An 18710-nucleotide genomic window follows, 5' to 3' on the forward strand; every position below is an offset into this window, starting at 1 on the left:
AACAGAGCACACAATTGAATTTCTTTGCTCATCATCAGCATTAAAATCATTACTAGTGATCGGTACGCACTGATTGTCTGTAACTGGAGGATTATCATCAAGACACTGAGTGTCGCTAATATTATCAGTCAAATTATTAAAGTCGGCTTTTTCACTCATTACGACTCGCGATGTACTGTTAGCAGTTTTTCGCGGCATTTTCACAACTCAAAGTTAAGCACAAAATCAAACAAAGACGAAGCAAAAATAGAACAAATACAGTTACAGCAAAGAGCAACAAATTGCCGATGATCTATGAAAGAAAAAGTGACAAATTAGTAAATGCGTTGCGCCAGATGCAAACTAATTTTAATATTAAGTAAATAAGAGCAGATATATAGCTGACCACTTCTCAGAAATTCACAAAAATACGATCCTGGCCGGTTGTCACCAAGTGTAACCTCCCCACAAAAATATAATATGAATAATACTCTCATTTAGCGTAACTACCCAACAGTGAAAATATAATACAATGTGACAAACCTATAACCTTTCAATAATTGACAGTCAAGTTAACCTGGTAAATTTTGGACGTCAGCAATGCTGCGTCATGGCCCTGATACATCATTCTGAATAAGCTGAAAAATCTTACCTTAATTAGGTCGCCGGATAACGCGTATATATCTGCTCCTATAAGAAATTTTTCCTGGCGCAGCTAAGTGCAACGCTGGCCGATAGATTTGTCTTATATAAAAGGGAAGAACTGATTTTTCTTTTCAATAATCGGGATGGCCAAGGATTGGAGAAATTATTGAATTGTTTAAATTGAGATTAATGTCAAAAGTTACTTTTTATGAGAAAGATTATTATTAACAGATTTTTTTAAACATTTACATGGGACTTGATTAACAATACTACATATGCGCGAGGCTGCTTTTACCTTATCCTACAACGCTCAGGCTCTGCCATCGCTGAACACGACCGGCCCAGCCAACACGATACACCAGACACGACTGCTCGCTACCAACAACTAACTGCTACTGACACACAGTTCTTACTGCAGTCAATACTGCTCTTTGGTCTCAGATTCTCTTCTAGCTTACATATCGCAGGCAGCGCGTGAGCAATACATCGAAATTACATCAGCTCGAGTGCGCTAGCAACAAACTCTTTAATCATGGACCTCTTACATCTGGAAGGAAGGAATGGAACAGAATGCCATTCAAGTGAAGTATATTTTGGCATATCATCCTGTAAGCAATCCACTGGAGCGCTGTATGTGCGAAGTAGGTAGATTGTGTCGAACTTACTGCCACCACAATCATAAGGTGTGGGGCAGGTTTATTGCAGATTTTGAAATTATAATGAATGTCCTCCACCATGAAACTACAGGATTAACACCCGAGAAAATTCTACTTAATCATAAGAGCAAAAGTATAATTGACGAAACCTTACTATTTGCACCCTGTGCAGAACTAGATATGAGGAAGAAAAAAGGCTTAGTACGAACAGATCTAAAAGGCATGATAAGGGCCTTAAGGTGAGAAAATTCAAAATTGGGGATTTTACTCTAGTAAAAACTAACGAAAAATCAAGTGAAATAAACAAGAAATTTCTAAGTTCAAATATATTTATAATGGCCTCTTCGAAGTCCAAGGAACTCTGCTTACTAACACATTTTATCTTGTTGACCCTAAGTCGAAGAAGCCATTAGGTGTTCATAACATTGTAGATTTAAAAGCTTACGTCCACAGAGATGTGTAATAAGGGGTAAAACTAAATAGTGTATATGGAATTAATCAAATAGCATTTTACTCTGTATATACTTGTTCATGATGTTGTGTTATCAAGTGTAGTTATGTTGAAAAACATTTCTCTTATGAGACTACTGACACATGTCTGTAAGTTTCAGATTAGGTGCAATATCATTGGATATACAAATTATACGTAATCCCCAGGCTATGACATACTTAAAGACTGCACTGACTAAATACTTTCAGCATAATCAGGAGGACTGCTAAATATGTTAATAGTGTTGAAGTTGAAAATAAAAGTGGACTGCCTAGAATATTGAAGGGGCAGTGATGAAAAGTTTGTATAGTGTACTGAGTGTTAGGTTTTTCATGGTGAAGTGCATGAATGTTTAAAGCAGACACAACACAGTTACTTAATGCTCATACAGTAAAAAATACATATGAACTAATCACGTGAAAGGAAAGCATTAAAAATATTGGCACATATTATCATCCAAATGAAAATATTGTGTAATCTAAGCTTTTTATGTAAGCAATAAATAAATTCCTATACATGTTTTTCACAACATAGGCACATGAACAGACTAGTAAATATTTTATGAATATGACAAAAATTTATGTTTTGGTACTTGTATAATGCACTTGTGTAATGTACTTGCAAATTTTTTTATGGTCGCCCAACACAGTTTTGAAGTGCTATTGATGTTTCATTGATGTAACCTCAATGAAACAGGGAGCATGTGTAATACTTATATCGATTAGAAGTAGGTTTATTTGAAGTAACTGTGTACCTGCAATTTATCAAGTGTACATTCTGTGTTGTTTGAACTCCTTGATGTATGGCAAGAAAATTAGCGTTTTGTAATGTATATATGAAAAAAACCAAAGGTATATGTTGAAATTTTAAATTATCATAATTTGAATATGTTTATGAAAGAAGTATGTTTGTTAGAAGCTGGTTCATGCTTAGCGCACTTGTATTTGTAACATGTAAATGCTGTAGGGAAGCCTCTCCACAATGGAAGTGGCATGGCGTGATGTAAAAGGTGGGTTTGGCGGTCGAACTGAGCTGCTCCTTTGTGTGAATGGCACGTAGTGTGTGGCTAGCCTTAGCACAGTACACCTCGACGCTGCTAAGAGAGGCAATTGGAAGCTGCATTAGAAGGGACTTGACTCGGATGTGGATTTGGCTATTATTTGGTATTCACAGAATAATGGAAAGGTCCTAATATGTGGAAAATCCATAGACAAGAGCTGTGAGTACAGTTAGCCACCATTTCACCTGCCAGTAATCTTCGCCACTGCCTCACAGAAATCATACATTCAGTTACGTAATGTATATTGGCATGGACCAGTTAATTTGTGTGTTGTTTCAATAATAATGACATAAAACGTCAGTTTGTGGTCGAAACCATAACTTCAATCCTGTTCAAGAACCTATGCAGGGTCCTCACCTAAGTGTATCCTGATTTAAATGAACAATTCTGGCATTCACAAGTTTAAAAGTGATTTTCATCTAAAGGAAAAGAGGTAGCAAAAGTTAAAGTAGGAGTAAAATTTGGATGTTTTGTTTATGGATTACTCCAAGTGAAATTGTTAAAGTGGAAGTTTAAGCACAAAAATTTAAAGATCAATCAATAGGAAAGTGAAAACCTTAGTTATGTAAAGGATAAAACCATAAAAGTGATGTTGGAGAGGCTTTTGCTAAAGTACCCTAAATTTATTATAAAATATAGTTTTGTAGGATTACAGTGCAGGATAGTATAGTCCGAGCGTGGTGGCGCAGTGGTTAGAACACTGGTCTCGCATTCGGGAGGACGATGATTTAATCCTTCGTCCTGCCATCCTGATTTAGGTTTTCCGTGATTTCCCCAAATCGCTCCCGGCAAATGAAGGGATGGTTCCTGTGAAAGGGCACGGATGACTGCCTTCCCCATCCTTCTCTAATGCGATGAGACCAATGACATCGCTGTTGCCAAGAATACCTGCACACAAGTTATTTAAGTACAAGTGCATATAAATCTTTAATGAACCTATTTGTGGCACTACTCTTAGAAGTTGTGCACATTTTTAAAGATAGTGTAGTTTTGGTACACATCATGAATGGTTCCTTTATAAGTTAATTAAGCCCAGTGTTGCATTTCATTACCTTGCAAAGTAATTTAAGTGAATGATTAGCTTTTAGAGATAGTTTTTTACTTTTGCAATAATCAAAGAACCCTGGCTAGTGATACTATACTAGTTTATGTGTCCCTGTCATATTGTCCTCCGATTAAGAAAAAAATGAACCATTACTAAGGAAAATTGCTATATGCAGAGAAGCTTAATCAGTGTATTTAAGATGTTATTCATCTTTATTTGTGTTATTCATGTCAGCCAAGATAAAATCCCCTCATGTCCAAAATTAGTTTTGCACTTCATACAGTGATGTTCTAGTATTTTGATTAAGTAATGCTGTTGATTGTGGCCGTCATTAGTATGAACTCGGTGCAATTTTGCTAACCATAATTTACTGGAGTGTGTGTTTTGCTACACACAGTACAGAGTGCACTTTGTCAGTATGTATCCTGTTTGCTATTCAAAGAGAAATCTCAACAACAGTAACTTCAACAACTAATATCCAATTTTCTGAAATATATATTTCCAAATTAATGTGTCTAATTAGGATGGCGAACGTTCATTTTTTCCAATTAACTTACAATTTTACTACTTCTGTTAACTCCCAAGGTTAACATCCGTTTTGTTTTACTGTCAACTTCACAAACTTTGAAATTATAGTATGATACCCTTTTCCGCTAGACACAAGCACGGTCGAACTTTGAAATCCTCTCAGAGGGTAACATCAGCGTGGTTCACGGCATGTTAGTGCTATAACTGAATAATGTGTTGAAAATTTGGGGGCGACATTTCGTACCTGTCAACGTCGTTAAGGCGTGATGAGCTCTCACCTAAAACTTAATGCGGTAATTCGAAGGGTGTAGCTCGACGCACGCTTGTACAATCAATCTCAAATTGCAATTATTTACATATAACAGCCTCATTCACTGCAGAGTAGCGGTTGCGATTTGCTGGAGACTATGGTATGATAACTAACGAACGTTAACTAAAGTGAATGCTGGAGGAGACAAACTTTCCGTTCCGTGCAGACGGTGAGATCTGTCATCGATCTACCTGTCATCTGCTGTCCCTACCTTGGTTGGACCGAACTTCTTTTCTTCTAGCAGGGATTCACTTGCTGGTTAATTGATTCCGTAGAAATACGACTGGCGGAAAATCTGTTAAATCGTGACAGCGGCTACCAGCTGGACAGTGCATGGAATCCCATCATCTCCACGATTTGCTCAAATCGAAGACGACAGAGTGCGTCGACAGCCGTGGCAAACAGCAACGCAGAGGGCGACTGAGTTCCGCTATTCTACCAGCGAGGGCGCTGCCGGCGGGCAGTGTGGTTCATCTGTCGAGTTTTCGACGCATGCGCAAAACAGTTACAGTACCCTATATACTGCGGAACGGAGGACGTTTTCGCCAGTCTGCCACGGCTCACCTGAAGATGACTGGCAGGTGCGCAGTTGAAATATCGTGCGAAGCGTTGAACGACGACCGGCTGCAAGCCCGAAATTTGTTTGAACAGTCAGTTTTAAAATTCACATCAGACGCCTTTACGTGGTAAAAGAGCAAAGCTTTTAAGTTCATTAACCTTTTTATTGAGGTGTCGGGACCATGGCATTATACCAAAATTTGCTATAGTGACCGCTACTGCACGGAAGATTACTGAGACGGCTAGTCATGCTATTGTCAAGGAGAGGATTTGCTATACAAGACGAAGGTTAGATGCTATTTCAGCAGAACGTTACCAGTTACATCTGAAGGTTGCAAGGTACCTTTCTCCTGTATCATGGGACTGGGTTGATGGAGTGAGACTTCGGCCAAGTTCGAGTGGATCCACAATGATACTAATTGTCGGCAGATATCAAAATTTGATCGACTGTTGCCACAGAAGCCGTCGCCAGAAGGGATAATGGTACGACGTTCCGTTGTCAATCTCACGGAGAAGAATTTGGACGACGCTACGCTGTCTGTATTAAGCAAGGGACTCAGTTTTGCACCTACACCTACAGCACCGCCATTAATAAGTATTTTGAGTGGTGTTGAAGAAGTTGTACGACGTCTTCCTTTGGATGCTGCAGACGAAATAAGAAGGGAAACTTGCCGTGCTCTGTTGAAGGATCCTACTCAACGCAGTAATTTAACCTCTGCAGAAAGGGCTGCATTACGAAATCCGAGAGAGGACCCTGACGTAGTGGTATTGGAAGCTGACAAAGGTAATGCAACTCTTTTGTTACCTCGTGGTGTGTATAAAGATAAGATGTATGGTCTGCTAAGTGACTCTACCTAGAGGAGGATTGATTACGATCCTACAGGACGTGTGCAACGAAAAACTTCAGACTATTAAATTCCTCCTCCTTACCGCAAGAGACCATCAAGAGGTTAAGACCACATGGTTGTGTACCTCCAAGACTGTATGGCCTTCCAAAGATTCATAAAGAGGGTCTCCCTCTGCGTCCAATAGTGAGCAACATTGCAGCTCCTACATATGATTTAGCTAAACATCTCGCTTCCTTACTGACACCTTTCGTAGGCAAGTGCTCACATCACATACGAAACTCAGCTGATTTTATCAATAGAGTGGGGGCTCTTCGTCTCAGCAGTGTAGACCTTCTAGTAAGTTTTGATGTGGTCTCACTTTTCACAAAAGTTCCTCTTGCAGGTTCTTTGACACTGATTGGTAACATGTTTCCTGTTGATATCACTGCTTTGTTCAGGCACGCACTTTCCTCAACTTATTTTATGTTTAATCAAGAATATTTTGAACAGACTGACGGTGTCGCCATGGGTAGCCCCCTGTCTCCTTTGGTGCCCAACCTTTTTATGGAGGATTTTGAAGTGAGAGCGCTTGAATCAGCTGCCCTGAAGCCAACAGTTTTTTGGCGGTATGTGGATGACACTTTCATAGTGTAGCCTCGTGGAGAAGATAAATAAATGGAGTTTCTACATCACCTCAACTCCATTCATAGCAACATCCTGTTCACCATGGATATAGAGAAAGATGGGTGTTTTCCTTTCTTGGATGTCCTGGTTCGAAGGAAGAATGATGGTTCTCTAGGGCATTCAGTTTACCAGAAACCCACTCATACTGATTTGTACCTGCAAGCATCGAGTTGCCATCACCCATCGCAAACCATGAGTTTGCTTAAAACATTTGTTCATAGAGCTCATACTGTCTGAGATCTAGATAGCTTACCTCAAGAACTCACCCATCTAAAGACAGTATTCAGCAAAAATGGGTATTCCATCCGGCAGATTAACAGGGCACTAACAGTTAAAACTAAGAAGCAGGAAGTGAATAAAGAGGAGAACATGCCGGAACAATCTTTAGCTTTTCTTCCTTTCGTTGGCAACACTTCGTTTAAAATAGCAAGAATCCTCCGAAAATTTCAGGTAAAAGTTGTTTTCCGCCCACCATCGAAGATTGCGGACCTTGTGGGATCAGTTAAGGACAATCTGTTACTACGAAAGGCCGGAATTTACAAGATACCGTGCCATTGTGGTATGGCTTACATAGGTCAAACCACACGCACCGTGAAAGAACGCTGCACTGAACATCAGCGTTACACCCGCCTTTTGGAGCCAAGTAAGTCCGCTATTGCTGAACATTGTATTTCTACTAGACATTCAATGGAGTATGAGAAAACACTGATTTTGTTCACAGCAACGTCTTTCTGGGACTCCATTATTAAACCAGTTCCTGTCTCTTCTTGCTGCAGGTCAAGTACACAGAAAATATTCAATCCGTAGTAAACCCTCGAATTAGCTTCGTCCAGCTCCCGAGCAATGCGAGAGTGTAAGGAGAGAAACCACGGAGAAATCTGATAATTGGCAAGAAATGTAGCGGAAGCCCAGACAGGGTATTTCATACAATTCTTCAGTAATCATTTCAAATAGCGCCCAGTCTACGGTGTGCCGTACGACGACAAATATAACCGCGATCGCCACTGAATGATATAACTTATTATCATCTCGCTAGTGGAACGAACACGGTAGAGAAAGGTGTATTAAATTTGACCATCGATGCCAACTTGACGGTTAGCTCCGAAATGAAGACCGTCGCAGCTGTTAACATCCGTTCCACTCACTCTGCTAGTAACAACTGTCTGTCTCTGGTCACTTTTGTTGACAGAGGAGCCCTCAGCAGAGTATGCTTCCGCCAACAAAAGGAGGGGCATACAGCCAACCTAACCAGCGTGGGTGTGACCGTCATCACCTCTGTGTGGTGGTCAGAGCCCCCGGTCAGAGGTTGGTGCTCCTACTGTGGAAGGAATTCTACGAAAACGGTGGGCCCTCACGTGCTCTTCTGAGGCGTGTAGCCGTGGCCTGAATGTGAAGCTAACGGCTGGATAGCCTATGCCGACATTCGCCATCTTGCGGCATTGTAGAATTAATTGAATCTCGACCATGAAAATTCGTCCGACCCCAAGAGCCCCTATTCCGCTGGTTAGGCTAGCCGACAGTGGTCTCAAATCGTCGTGGGAAATTAATTTTAAATCGTATAATTAAAGATTAACTATTATGATTTTTGAGATAATTATCTTATCAGCTCGAGCGGCATATCAAATGAAAAGTAAGTCAAGGAACAACCCGAATCTGAAATCAAAATTATTGATTTAATGTAGTCTATGCTCTCTCACTCTGTCACTGAGCTGGACCATACAGCGATATAGGCTGCTGACAGATCAGGTCCTGTGGCCAGTCAAAGAAAAGTCTGCACTCTGCAGCAGTATGCTTCGTCTTTACAGATTTGTCAGCAGCTCAACCGCTGCTAACTACTAACGTAGTAATCGCCAGTTGTCGGTCCCAGATATCGCCATCGTATCTCGAGATATCGGCAGCACAGTGGCAAGGAGATAAAAAAGCACAGGAGTCTGCAACAACAAGTAGATAGCTTTGCAGCAGCTACTCGGCAAACAATACTGCTAGAAATGTGAGTATTAAACACTTCACGGTTGTTGTTCTCAGAAATCATGTTTAGCCTTACGTCACTGAATGAAATTTTCCAGTTACGGTACATCAGTTATGAAGTCTGTGAAGGCTTATTGAAACGCAAAATTCAGTGAAATAAGTTCATTTCTCTTATCTTTCCACCTAGTTTTCGATTCCACGGGAATCTTCAACGACGTCCAAAATATAACTGAGTTCCACGTCACAGGGTCCACGTTCTTTTGACTGTACAGATTATTTCTTACAAATGTCGTTTTGCTTCTCCACGAAGTATAGGAGTATTACAATTAGTAAAGATATACCTTGACATTTCACGTAATTATGAAACTTCTTGCCATAAAAGCCATAATATTGGGGGCAATGAACCATGGCAACCGATACCAAACACAGACCACACAACGTTTCATCGTGTAATCATAAAAGGCAGTGAGTTGCTGTGCACTCGTATACCTTTCGCCTCTTTTTAGAAAGCACATTTCGACCACACAACTTTTCATCGTGTAATCATAAAAGATAGTGAGTTGCCATGCACTCTTATGCCTTTCGCCTCTTTTCAGAAAGCACCTTCCTCTTTCCTAGTTTGGGTGATATCATTAATCAGAATGATAAAATACAATTTAAGACATGGGGGAATAGCTTCCATGGTACTAAAGTGAGCTGTAGAGGATAAAAACTGTAGGCGGAAAGAGAGATTAGAATTAACGTGATCTTGTAGAAAGTAGGCACTATGGCAACCTTCGCTGAAATGCAGTTATAACGTTCATATGTTTTATAATTTGAATCCACAATTACCACACGCACAGTTTGAAAAGTTTATTTAAGTAAAACCATTAACTGTATATGATTTGTTACTACGAATCTATCTTCAAATGGTTTTTTTTCCTCTCTGGCTGGGGCCTTGTTTCGTCGTTGTCTTTGGTTTTGTGCGTTAAAGTAAGGGAAAAGTTTTGCATTCAAAATTTGGTGAACATGGAAGACACCGTTTCTCTTTTTCGTACTTCACGAATACACACATTAATTTCCTGACGCGTCGCCAGCACGAGTGGCTGCCATTGTCAGAGCCTCGTCCTCCATTGGTGGTGATGGCCTGGAGCCGAGCTCGCGTCGGCACGTTAAGTGTGCCTGGCGCGCCATCTTAGGAGGGATTTTCCGTGTTCATCACTCTGTGGTTATCCCCTAGCTATCTGAAACGGCCAGGATCCAATCAGTTTGAGGCTTTCATCTTTCTCGTTGTTGCTGTTGTTAGGTGTGTGGATTTTTATAGCTTTTAGACATGTACATCTACGTCTACATCTACATCCATACTCCGCAAGTCACCTGACGGTCTGTGGCGGAGGGTACCCTGAGTACCTCTATCGGTTCTCCCTTCCATTCCAGTGTCGTATTGTTTGTGCAAAGAAGGATTGTCGGTATGCTTCTGTGTGGGCTCTAATCTCTCTGATTTTATCCTCAAGGTCTCTTCGCGAGATATACGTAGGAGGGAGCAATATACTGCTTGACTCTTCGGTGAAGGTATGTTCTCGAAACTTTAACAAAAGCCCGTACCGAGCTACTGAGCGTCTCTCCTGCAGAGTCTTCCACTGGAGTTTACCTATCATCTCCGTAACTTCTTTTTGGATCCTAACGAAAGCGGAGGTGACAGTAGATCTTTTTGAATGGCCACAACTCAAAGTGTGAGTGTGGAGGGCCGCCACTTAATATTTATAGAGAATGTGAGCGTGGACTTCAGTTTAGAACGGCATTTCCCAACAGCAGCTACCCGTAACCCCCTCCACTACCGCACTCCCCACATATACTCTCCAGGCTGCGCGTCTAACGGCCAAAGCATTCTGCGCGCAATATACAAAATAATCTTCTCTTTGTATCAAAACACAGTTGGCGTCCATTATTAGAACTATGTAACTAGTGTAACGGAGAGAAATAATGTACTACTTAACCTCTGTGTAGTGTAGTTACTGTTGTTCATTAAACTGCATCACCAGGAAGGACAGAAAATATCACATTTCTAATCATTGTGGATATACATAATAGTAGGAAGAATAAAAGAGTAAATTTGTTGCTGATCCGGAAGCTTGCAAGGTGACAGAGCCATATTCAGTGACATATAGCATTAAACAGCCACATATGACTTATGCCAGAGAAGATGCACGTACTGTTCCCTCAGTCACACTGCACATTACAGACACATTATATACCTTAACTCTGCAAAATGACTTTTTAATAGCAAGACAGACGTCCGCAATGACAGTTCAGGGTACCACAAACTGTCAACACAGTGATCATCGATGCGACCTCACTTGACACGGCAGCACAGAAGGGCGCGTCGACAGTATACATCCACCAACAACACTGGACACATGAAAATCACACCATTATCCTTTCAGACTAGTACCGGTTCTGTATACAGCACCATGACGGACGTATCGGTGTGTGTGGAGGCTGGTAGGAAAATACCAGATTTCATTTGTCATCAAAAATGAGCCCAGCAAGGATTGCATTTCCTTAGGATTCTTCCAATGAATCTCAGTCTGGCACCTCCTTTACCGAAGATCAACTTTATATGATCATTCCATTTTAAATCGCTCCTAATGCGTACTCCCAGATAATTTATGGAATTAACTGCTTATAGTTGCTGACCTGCTATATTGTAGCTAAATGATAAGGGATCTTTCTTTCTATGTATTCGCAGCACATTACACTTGTATACATTGAGATTCAATTGCCATTCCCTGCATCATGCTTCAATTCGCTGCAGATCCTCCTGCGTTTCAGTACAATTTTCCATTGTTACAACCTCTCGATACACCACAGCACCATCCGCAAAAAGCCTCAGTGAACTTCCGATGTCATCCACAAGGTCATTTATGTATATTGTGAATAGCAACGGTCCTACGACACTCCCCTCCCGTACACCTGAAATCATTCTTACGTCGGAAGACGTCTCTCCATTGAGAACGACATGCTGCGTTCTGTTGTCTAGGAACTCTTCAGTACAATCACACAATAGTCTGATAGTCCATATGCTCTTACTTTGTTCATTAAACGACTGTGGGGAACTGTAACGAACGCCTTGCGAACCCGTATCTTACATGGAATGCAATATATTCCCCACATTGCGAGTGCGTCCCTTTTTACTTTCTGCCGATCTGAGACACTTAAGATAAAAGAGTTTCTCAAATCGGAAAAAGGAAAAAGTGGAGCTACTTGCAATGTCGAGAATATACTGCATACGAGGTACACGTGAAACCACGCTGCTGCCGCAGTCGCAGGTTCGAATCCTGCCTCGGGCATGGGTGTGTGTGATGGCCTCAGGTTAGTTGGGTTTAAGTAGTTCTAAGTCTAGGGTACTGATAACGTGAGCTGTTAAGTCCCATAGTCCTTAGAGCCATTTGAACCATTTTTGATGTACACGTGGAAAAGTCGATGATGGAGTAACTGGATGATCAATCAACATCAGGATCACGGACATAAGCGCCATTCCGGGTTGGGACAGGTCGAGAAATCGGCCATGGTGGAGCATGCACTGCAAGAGACTGACCACATAATAAAATTCGCCGAAACGGGAGTTTTTGCTGTGCAGAAGGTCTATCACACCCGCTTGTTCAGGGGAGCTATAGAAAAACACAAGCATGACAACAGCCCCAACAAGAGAGGACAAAGCCTCAAAGTGAAACGGACCCTGGATTCCCGTGCTGCATCGAACGACCCCTGCAGGTAGCAAGGGGAGAGCCGCAGCGGAAATGACAAAGGAAAAGACCTTGGACGTTGGCGAACCAGGAACATATCATCTACAGCTGCGAGCTTGACTCCAGTTCAGCACCAGCAATAGAGGGTACTGCTTTGACAACGTCCTCGTATTGGCGAAACATCAGAAAAATCATCAAACAAACGTCGGACGAAGAACCTTAGACAGAAACCAACAGGCAATTTGTCATTTCATGTATGCTTCCACGAAGTACGAAAAAGAGAAAAAAATTTTACCGAATTGTGAACGAAAATCTTTGTTTACCTTAGCGCACAAAACCAATAACGACAACGAAATGGAACCCCGGCGGGAAAGCAAGGAGATCTGTAAGAACCATCTGAAGAAGGATACGTAAGAAATCCGAAACCGTTGATGGCTTTATTCAAACGTTTTTAAACCATGCTTTTGGTTGGCTGTTGTTTCATATTATAAACCTTACAAGAAATTTGAATGTATGCAACAAATAACTGCGAACGTTGTGTATAAATGCTACAATGAGATGAAGAGATTGACCCTGCAGAGGAACTCGTAAGGGGCCGCATCAAACCATGCAGGAGACGTACGACACGAACCAGAGCCCTCAGCAACCAGGAATTGTCTCATAAAATGAATAATTACATATGTGTACCTGACTAATAATATAATGTCATTACCTCAGTTTATGACAAAAGTGAAATAAATTTTCGTTATGTTTCTATGTGCGGATACTTGGTCAATTTCATTATTGTTTTTACCACTTGTTTATCCACATCTGCCTGTACCCTCCCGTGCTCATTTTACTTTTGGCAATAAGTGTGTCATATCAAAGCCTCCAACCAGTGATATGACTGCATGGCTCATCTGTCGTCGGGCGTTAGAGGATTAGGTAGAGAATCTTATCTGCTTAATTTTTATATTTTCTTCTTCAACCATATGTTTCATAAGATGTAAATCACATCATCCCCCACAGACGCATGCTTTATTTTACGACAGCGTACGGCCGATACCCTCAATATTCGCACAAAATACGGTTGGGTTGGGTTGTTGTGGAGAAGAAGACCAGACTGCGAGGTCATCGGTCTCAACGGATTAGGGAAGGACGAGGAAGGAGTCGGCCGTGCCCTTTCAAAGGAACCATCCGGCGTTTGTCTGAAGCGATTTAGGGAAATCACGGAAAACTAAATCAGGATGGCAGGGCGCAGGATTGAACCGTCGTCGTCCTGAATGCTAGTCCAATGTGCTAACCACTGCGCCACCTCGCTCGACTGTAGTAGGGATGAGAGAATGAGTGTTGACGTGAAAGGTGATTTAAGATGCCCTGAGCAAGTGATGTTCACGTTCCCTATCCAAGTGGAAACTAGGAGACGTAAACACTTTTAGAGCGAAGCGCAGCTGTTGTTTTTCATATCCTAAGTTCAGGATAGTGTGGAGAAGTGGCTGGTCCACTTCTTCACTGCCCAAGGATTTAAAGAAAACAAAACTAGTGGAAATTTTGAAGCCAGGTAAACCAGCTGACCACCTTCAAAGTTTCGGAATTTCCCTTTTGAGCTGTCCTTATAAACCCTTGAAGAAGCTCATTTATGACTGAATTAGCGCCGCGCGGTAGTAGCCGATCGGTCTGAGGCGCTGCAGTCATGTACTGTGCGGCTGGTCCCGGCGGAGGTTCGACTCCTCCCTCGGTCATGGGTGTGTGTGTGTGTTTGTCCTTAGGATAATTTAGGTTACTAGTGTGTCAGCTTAGGGACTGATGACCTTAGCAGTTAAGTCCCATTACATTTCATACACATTTGAACATTTTTAACAGAATTAGCGGCTTTGTTCTTGAACATATCCCAGCTGAAAAAGCGGGTTTCAGGCCGCACAGAAGTTACTGCGACCAGGTACTGGCCTTAATAACTTTCATAGAGGCTGTTTCCAAGAAAACGTGAAGACATCTGTCGCATTCGGAGAGCTAATCGCGGAATGTGACACAGTCTGGAGGGAAGGGATATTATACAGTAACTATACTAAAAAGAATAAGAGACCGAAGAACTGGAAGTCTCATCAACACCGCGTGATAAGTAATAGATATTTCCGTGTTTACTTCGGAGAAAGTGTGAGCAAGGAGAAGACATTAAGTAATGAACTGTCACAGGGCTCCGTCTTAGCCCCCCCTCCCCCCTATTATTCAAGAACTTATATATCTCAGATCTCCCTGACGAACAATTAAATTCCCCTACGCGTACAATACCGCTCCTGTTCGTAGAACCAAGGACCTCGGAAAAGCAGCGACAATCTTCACACAAGATCTAGCCGTTATGAGTTTCTGTTTTAGAAAGTGGTCACTTAAACCCAGTACAAGTAAAACTGAAGTATGTGCACCCCATCTGAACGACAAACAAGCTATCGCGGAACTCGGAGTGAAACTTAACGGAAACACTCTTTGCCACAACAAGTGCCCTAAGTTCCTTGGTGTCATCCTTGACTGCACGCTTTCATATTAAAAAAAAAAAATCTTGAAAATACTGCTGTCAAGATAAAAACTCGTAACAATATTATTCAAAAACTGTGTGGAATGGCATGGGGAGCTTCAGCAGACACCTTGCGCACATCATCCATTGCGCTGGTCCTCTCAGCAGCCGATGATTGTATCCCTCTGCGGCTAAACAATTGTCACACCGACTTGATCGAAGTCCAATTAAACCACACTATGCGGTTAATGTCTCAGACAATCTGACTAACATCGATTTATTGGCTTCCTCTGCTGAGCAACATCTATCCACCCACCAGCCGTAGAACGAGACCTTGCTTAAGGAATGCCGCAAGCTACAAGAGAACCTGGAATTACACACACCGGAAGACAAGTCTACAACGAAATAGACTCCGTTCAAGAAACCCACCATTCCGGCAAGCAGAACAGATAGATTCCAATAATACCGGCGTGAGAGACCCATGGGATCAGATCTGTCAACTTATGGACAATCCTAAAGAGCGTTAGTTCCGAAAGTATAACTGTAATATTGCTGGCAAGGAAATCGACAGGGAATTATGGGTCAAATTCAACAGCACTCGCACTGGGCATGGACGATGCACAGACTCTCTTTACAAATGCAGTGCTACAGGGGCGGCGGTCTTTGACTGTGGGTCTTCGAACCAGGCAATCAAGGACATTAGAGACTAATGCACTTTGTGTTCCCATCAGGGGAATTGGAGCGATTACACGAAGGCTGATGATACAGTTGTTACATGCATATCGAGGAAATGTTAGAAACACAGGTCAGAGAGTTATTGAGAGATGACATGAGATGAGTGGGGGAGAATATGACAATGATGGGGAGATGTGAAAAGACGCCAGTAGTGCGATTGCTGAGGCAGTGAGTGCCATAACATGATGCACAAGTGACGGTAACCATACCGAGTACATGCAGGAATACTGAAAGGAAAAAGATGTTTCACATGTTTTTCTCATTGAGCGAACCATCAGGCCATGATCGGTCGTTTTCTAAACTTTGTTTTAATGGCATGCACGAAACCTTTGCAGAGGAGACGGACAATGACTACCTAATTATTCGTTTTTCTGCACGTTCCTATCCACACCTCCACTCCTGTGACCGCAATTTTCAATATACTTAACCTTGTTTTGTTGTTTCTTGAATGTTTGCTTTGCAAGGTATGGTTGTGGGTGGGCGTCGTCTGCTTGGCAGCAGAGTGGTGAAGCCAAAGTTGGTGTTTGAATCTTTGGTTGTTACCAACAGAAATTTACTCTGCTTGGAACCCAAAGAGAGTGGTAAGGCCAAAGCTGGTAGTGGACTGTGACTCAGGGTGTGCGGTTGGCCACAGTAGTCATGTCCGTTTCCCTTCGTCACTGTTTCTGGAGGGAAGAATGATCTGGAGGCCGTCATATTTGACACTCTTTGACTAACTTCGGAGGTTTGAGGTTGACTGTGATATATGTTCTTTAGTTTCATCCTGGAGGAGACAGTGTAAGCTTTTGGAACATCTAAGGTGTACAGTGAAGAAATTCACATTTTCAAGTTCCGGTTTTCAGTTCATTTTGGGGGGATATAGAGTCTGTAGTCAGAGTTCTTTCAGTAACTGAAATCGGTTGGAGCTAGAGTTCCTTTGTGTGAGATAACGGCCATGTAGCACATGGTTGAATGTTAAGAGGAATCTTGGTCGTGTAATTACAATCTGAAGTGCTTAAGAACCCGTTTGTTGGTTTTGTTCTGGAAAACTTAAGAATCCGACTGTTAAATTTAGTCTGAAATCCTTAACAAACCGTGTGCTAGACTTAGTCTGGAGTGCTTAAGAATTCGTGTGTTAATTCCAACCTCTACGCCGTGTGTTAAGTGTAGTTTTGGTTAACTACTGCGTGTGGAATCGTTTTGCTCTGCCTAGCACGCCACTTGTAGGGTGAGTAGAGTGCAGCCTTTCGTGCGGCCTCTTGATCACAAGCTGACCCGACTACTGGGAATCGGCATGTCATGTAAAACTGAAGTGATATCAGTTGTTACCCAGGGAAGCGTCCTGGGACCTCTGCTGTTCCTGATCTATATAACTGAGCTGGGTGACAATCTGAGCACTTTTCTTAGGTTGCTCGCAGATGATGCCGTAATTTGCCGACTAGTAAGGTCATCCGAAGACCAGTATCAGTTGCAAAGCGATTTAGAAAAGATTGCTGTATGGTGTGGCAGGTGGCAGTTGACGCTAAGCAACGAAAAGTGTGAGGAGATTCACGTGAGTTCTAAAAGAAATCCGTTGGGTGTTAAAATCACGAACAACTTCAGGTGGAAAGACCACGTAGATAATATTGTGGGGAAGGCGAACCAAAGGTTGCGTTTCATTGGCAGGACACTTAGAAGATGCAACAAGTCCACTACAGAGACAGCTTACACTAGACTCGTTCGTCCTCTGTTAGAAGATGCAACAAGTCCACTACAGAGACAGCTTACACTAGACTCGTTCGTCCTCTGTTAGAATATTGCTGCGCGGTGTGGGATCCTTACCAGATGGGATTGACGGAGGACATCGAAAGGGTGCAAAAAAGGGCTGCTCGTTTTGTACTACCACGTAATAGGGGAGAGAGCGTGGCAGGTATGATACGCGAATTGGGACGGAAGTCATTAAAGCAAAGACGTTTTTCGTAGCGGCGAGATCTATTTACGAAATTTCAGTCACCAACTTTCTCTTCCGAATGCGAAAATATTTTGTTGAGCCCAACCTACATAGGTAGGAATGATCATCAAAATAACATAAGAGAAATCAGAGCTCGAACAGAAAGGTTTAGGTGTTCGTTTTTCCCGCGCGCTGTTCGGGAGTGGAATGGTAGAGAGATAGTATGATTGTGGTTCGATGAACCCTCTGCCAAGCACTTAAATGTGAATTGCAGAGTAGTCATGTAGATGTAGATGTAGATGTAGATGTAGATGTAGATGTAGATGTGCGGGTTGGCCGAGCGGTTCTAGGAACTTCAGTCTGAACCGTGCGACCGCTGCGGTCGCAGGTTCGAATCCTGCCTCGGGCATGGATGTCTGTGATGTCCTTAGGTTAGTTAGGCTCAAGTAGTTCTAAGTTCTAGGGGACTGGTGACCTCAGATGTTAAGTCCCATAGTGCTCAGAGCCATTTGAAATTGTTGCTGCTCACGAACATTTTATTGAGTAATTCCTTTGCCAGCCTCCCCCTCAAATATGGCTTGTGATACTTTGTCCTTTGAATATCAAGAAGCGGAGCTATGCTGAGTAATATTCAGGGCGGTCCATTGATCGTAACCGGGCTAAATATCTCACGAAGTAAGCGTCAAACGAAAAAACTACAAAGAAAGAAACTTGTCTAGCTTGAAGAGGGAAACCAGAAGTGCGCTATGGTTGGCCCGCTAGATGGCGCTGCCATAGGTCAAACGGATATCAATTGCGTTTTTTTTTAACAGGAACCCCATTTTTATTACATATTCGTGTAGTACGTAAAGAAATATGAATGTTTTAGTTGGACCACTTTTTTCGCTTTCTGATAGACGGCGCTGTAATAGTCACAAACATATGGCTCACAATTTTAGACGAACAGTTGGTAACAGTGTAATTATGTAATAGGCGTATTTAAACTGTTTTAGCATGTAATTATCTGAACTGTTTCTTATTTAAATTGTTTTGTTAATTAAATTGCATTGTGTATTATTGAGAAAGAGCGGGAAACCGCGCATAGATACATTTTGAGAAAGAGC

General features: G+C 42.1%; 1 protein-coding gene across 1 annotated transcript in view; it reads left to right on the plus strand.

The window, feature by feature from the left end:
* The first annotated feature begins 8703 nt into the window (after positions 1-8703).
* LOC126335499 (uncharacterized) overlaps positions 8704-18710 on the plus strand; it is a 116852-nt gene continuing 106845 nt past the window's right edge. Inside the window, exon 1 of the mRNA XM_049998837.1 lies at positions 8704-8772. Within this exon, the coding sequence (XP_049854794.1) occupies positions 8771-8772 (2 nt within the window). The 5' untranslated portion in view covers positions 8704-8770. The remainder of the gene's footprint in view (positions 8773-18710) is intronic.

The sequence above is a fragment of the Schistocerca gregaria genome, chromosome 2, assembly GCF_023897955.1.
Source record: "Schistocerca gregaria isolate iqSchGreg1 chromosome 2, iqSchGreg1.2, whole genome shotgun sequence".
Classification (NCBI taxonomy): domain Eukaryota; kingdom Metazoa; phylum Arthropoda; class Insecta; order Orthoptera; family Acrididae; genus Schistocerca; species Schistocerca gregaria.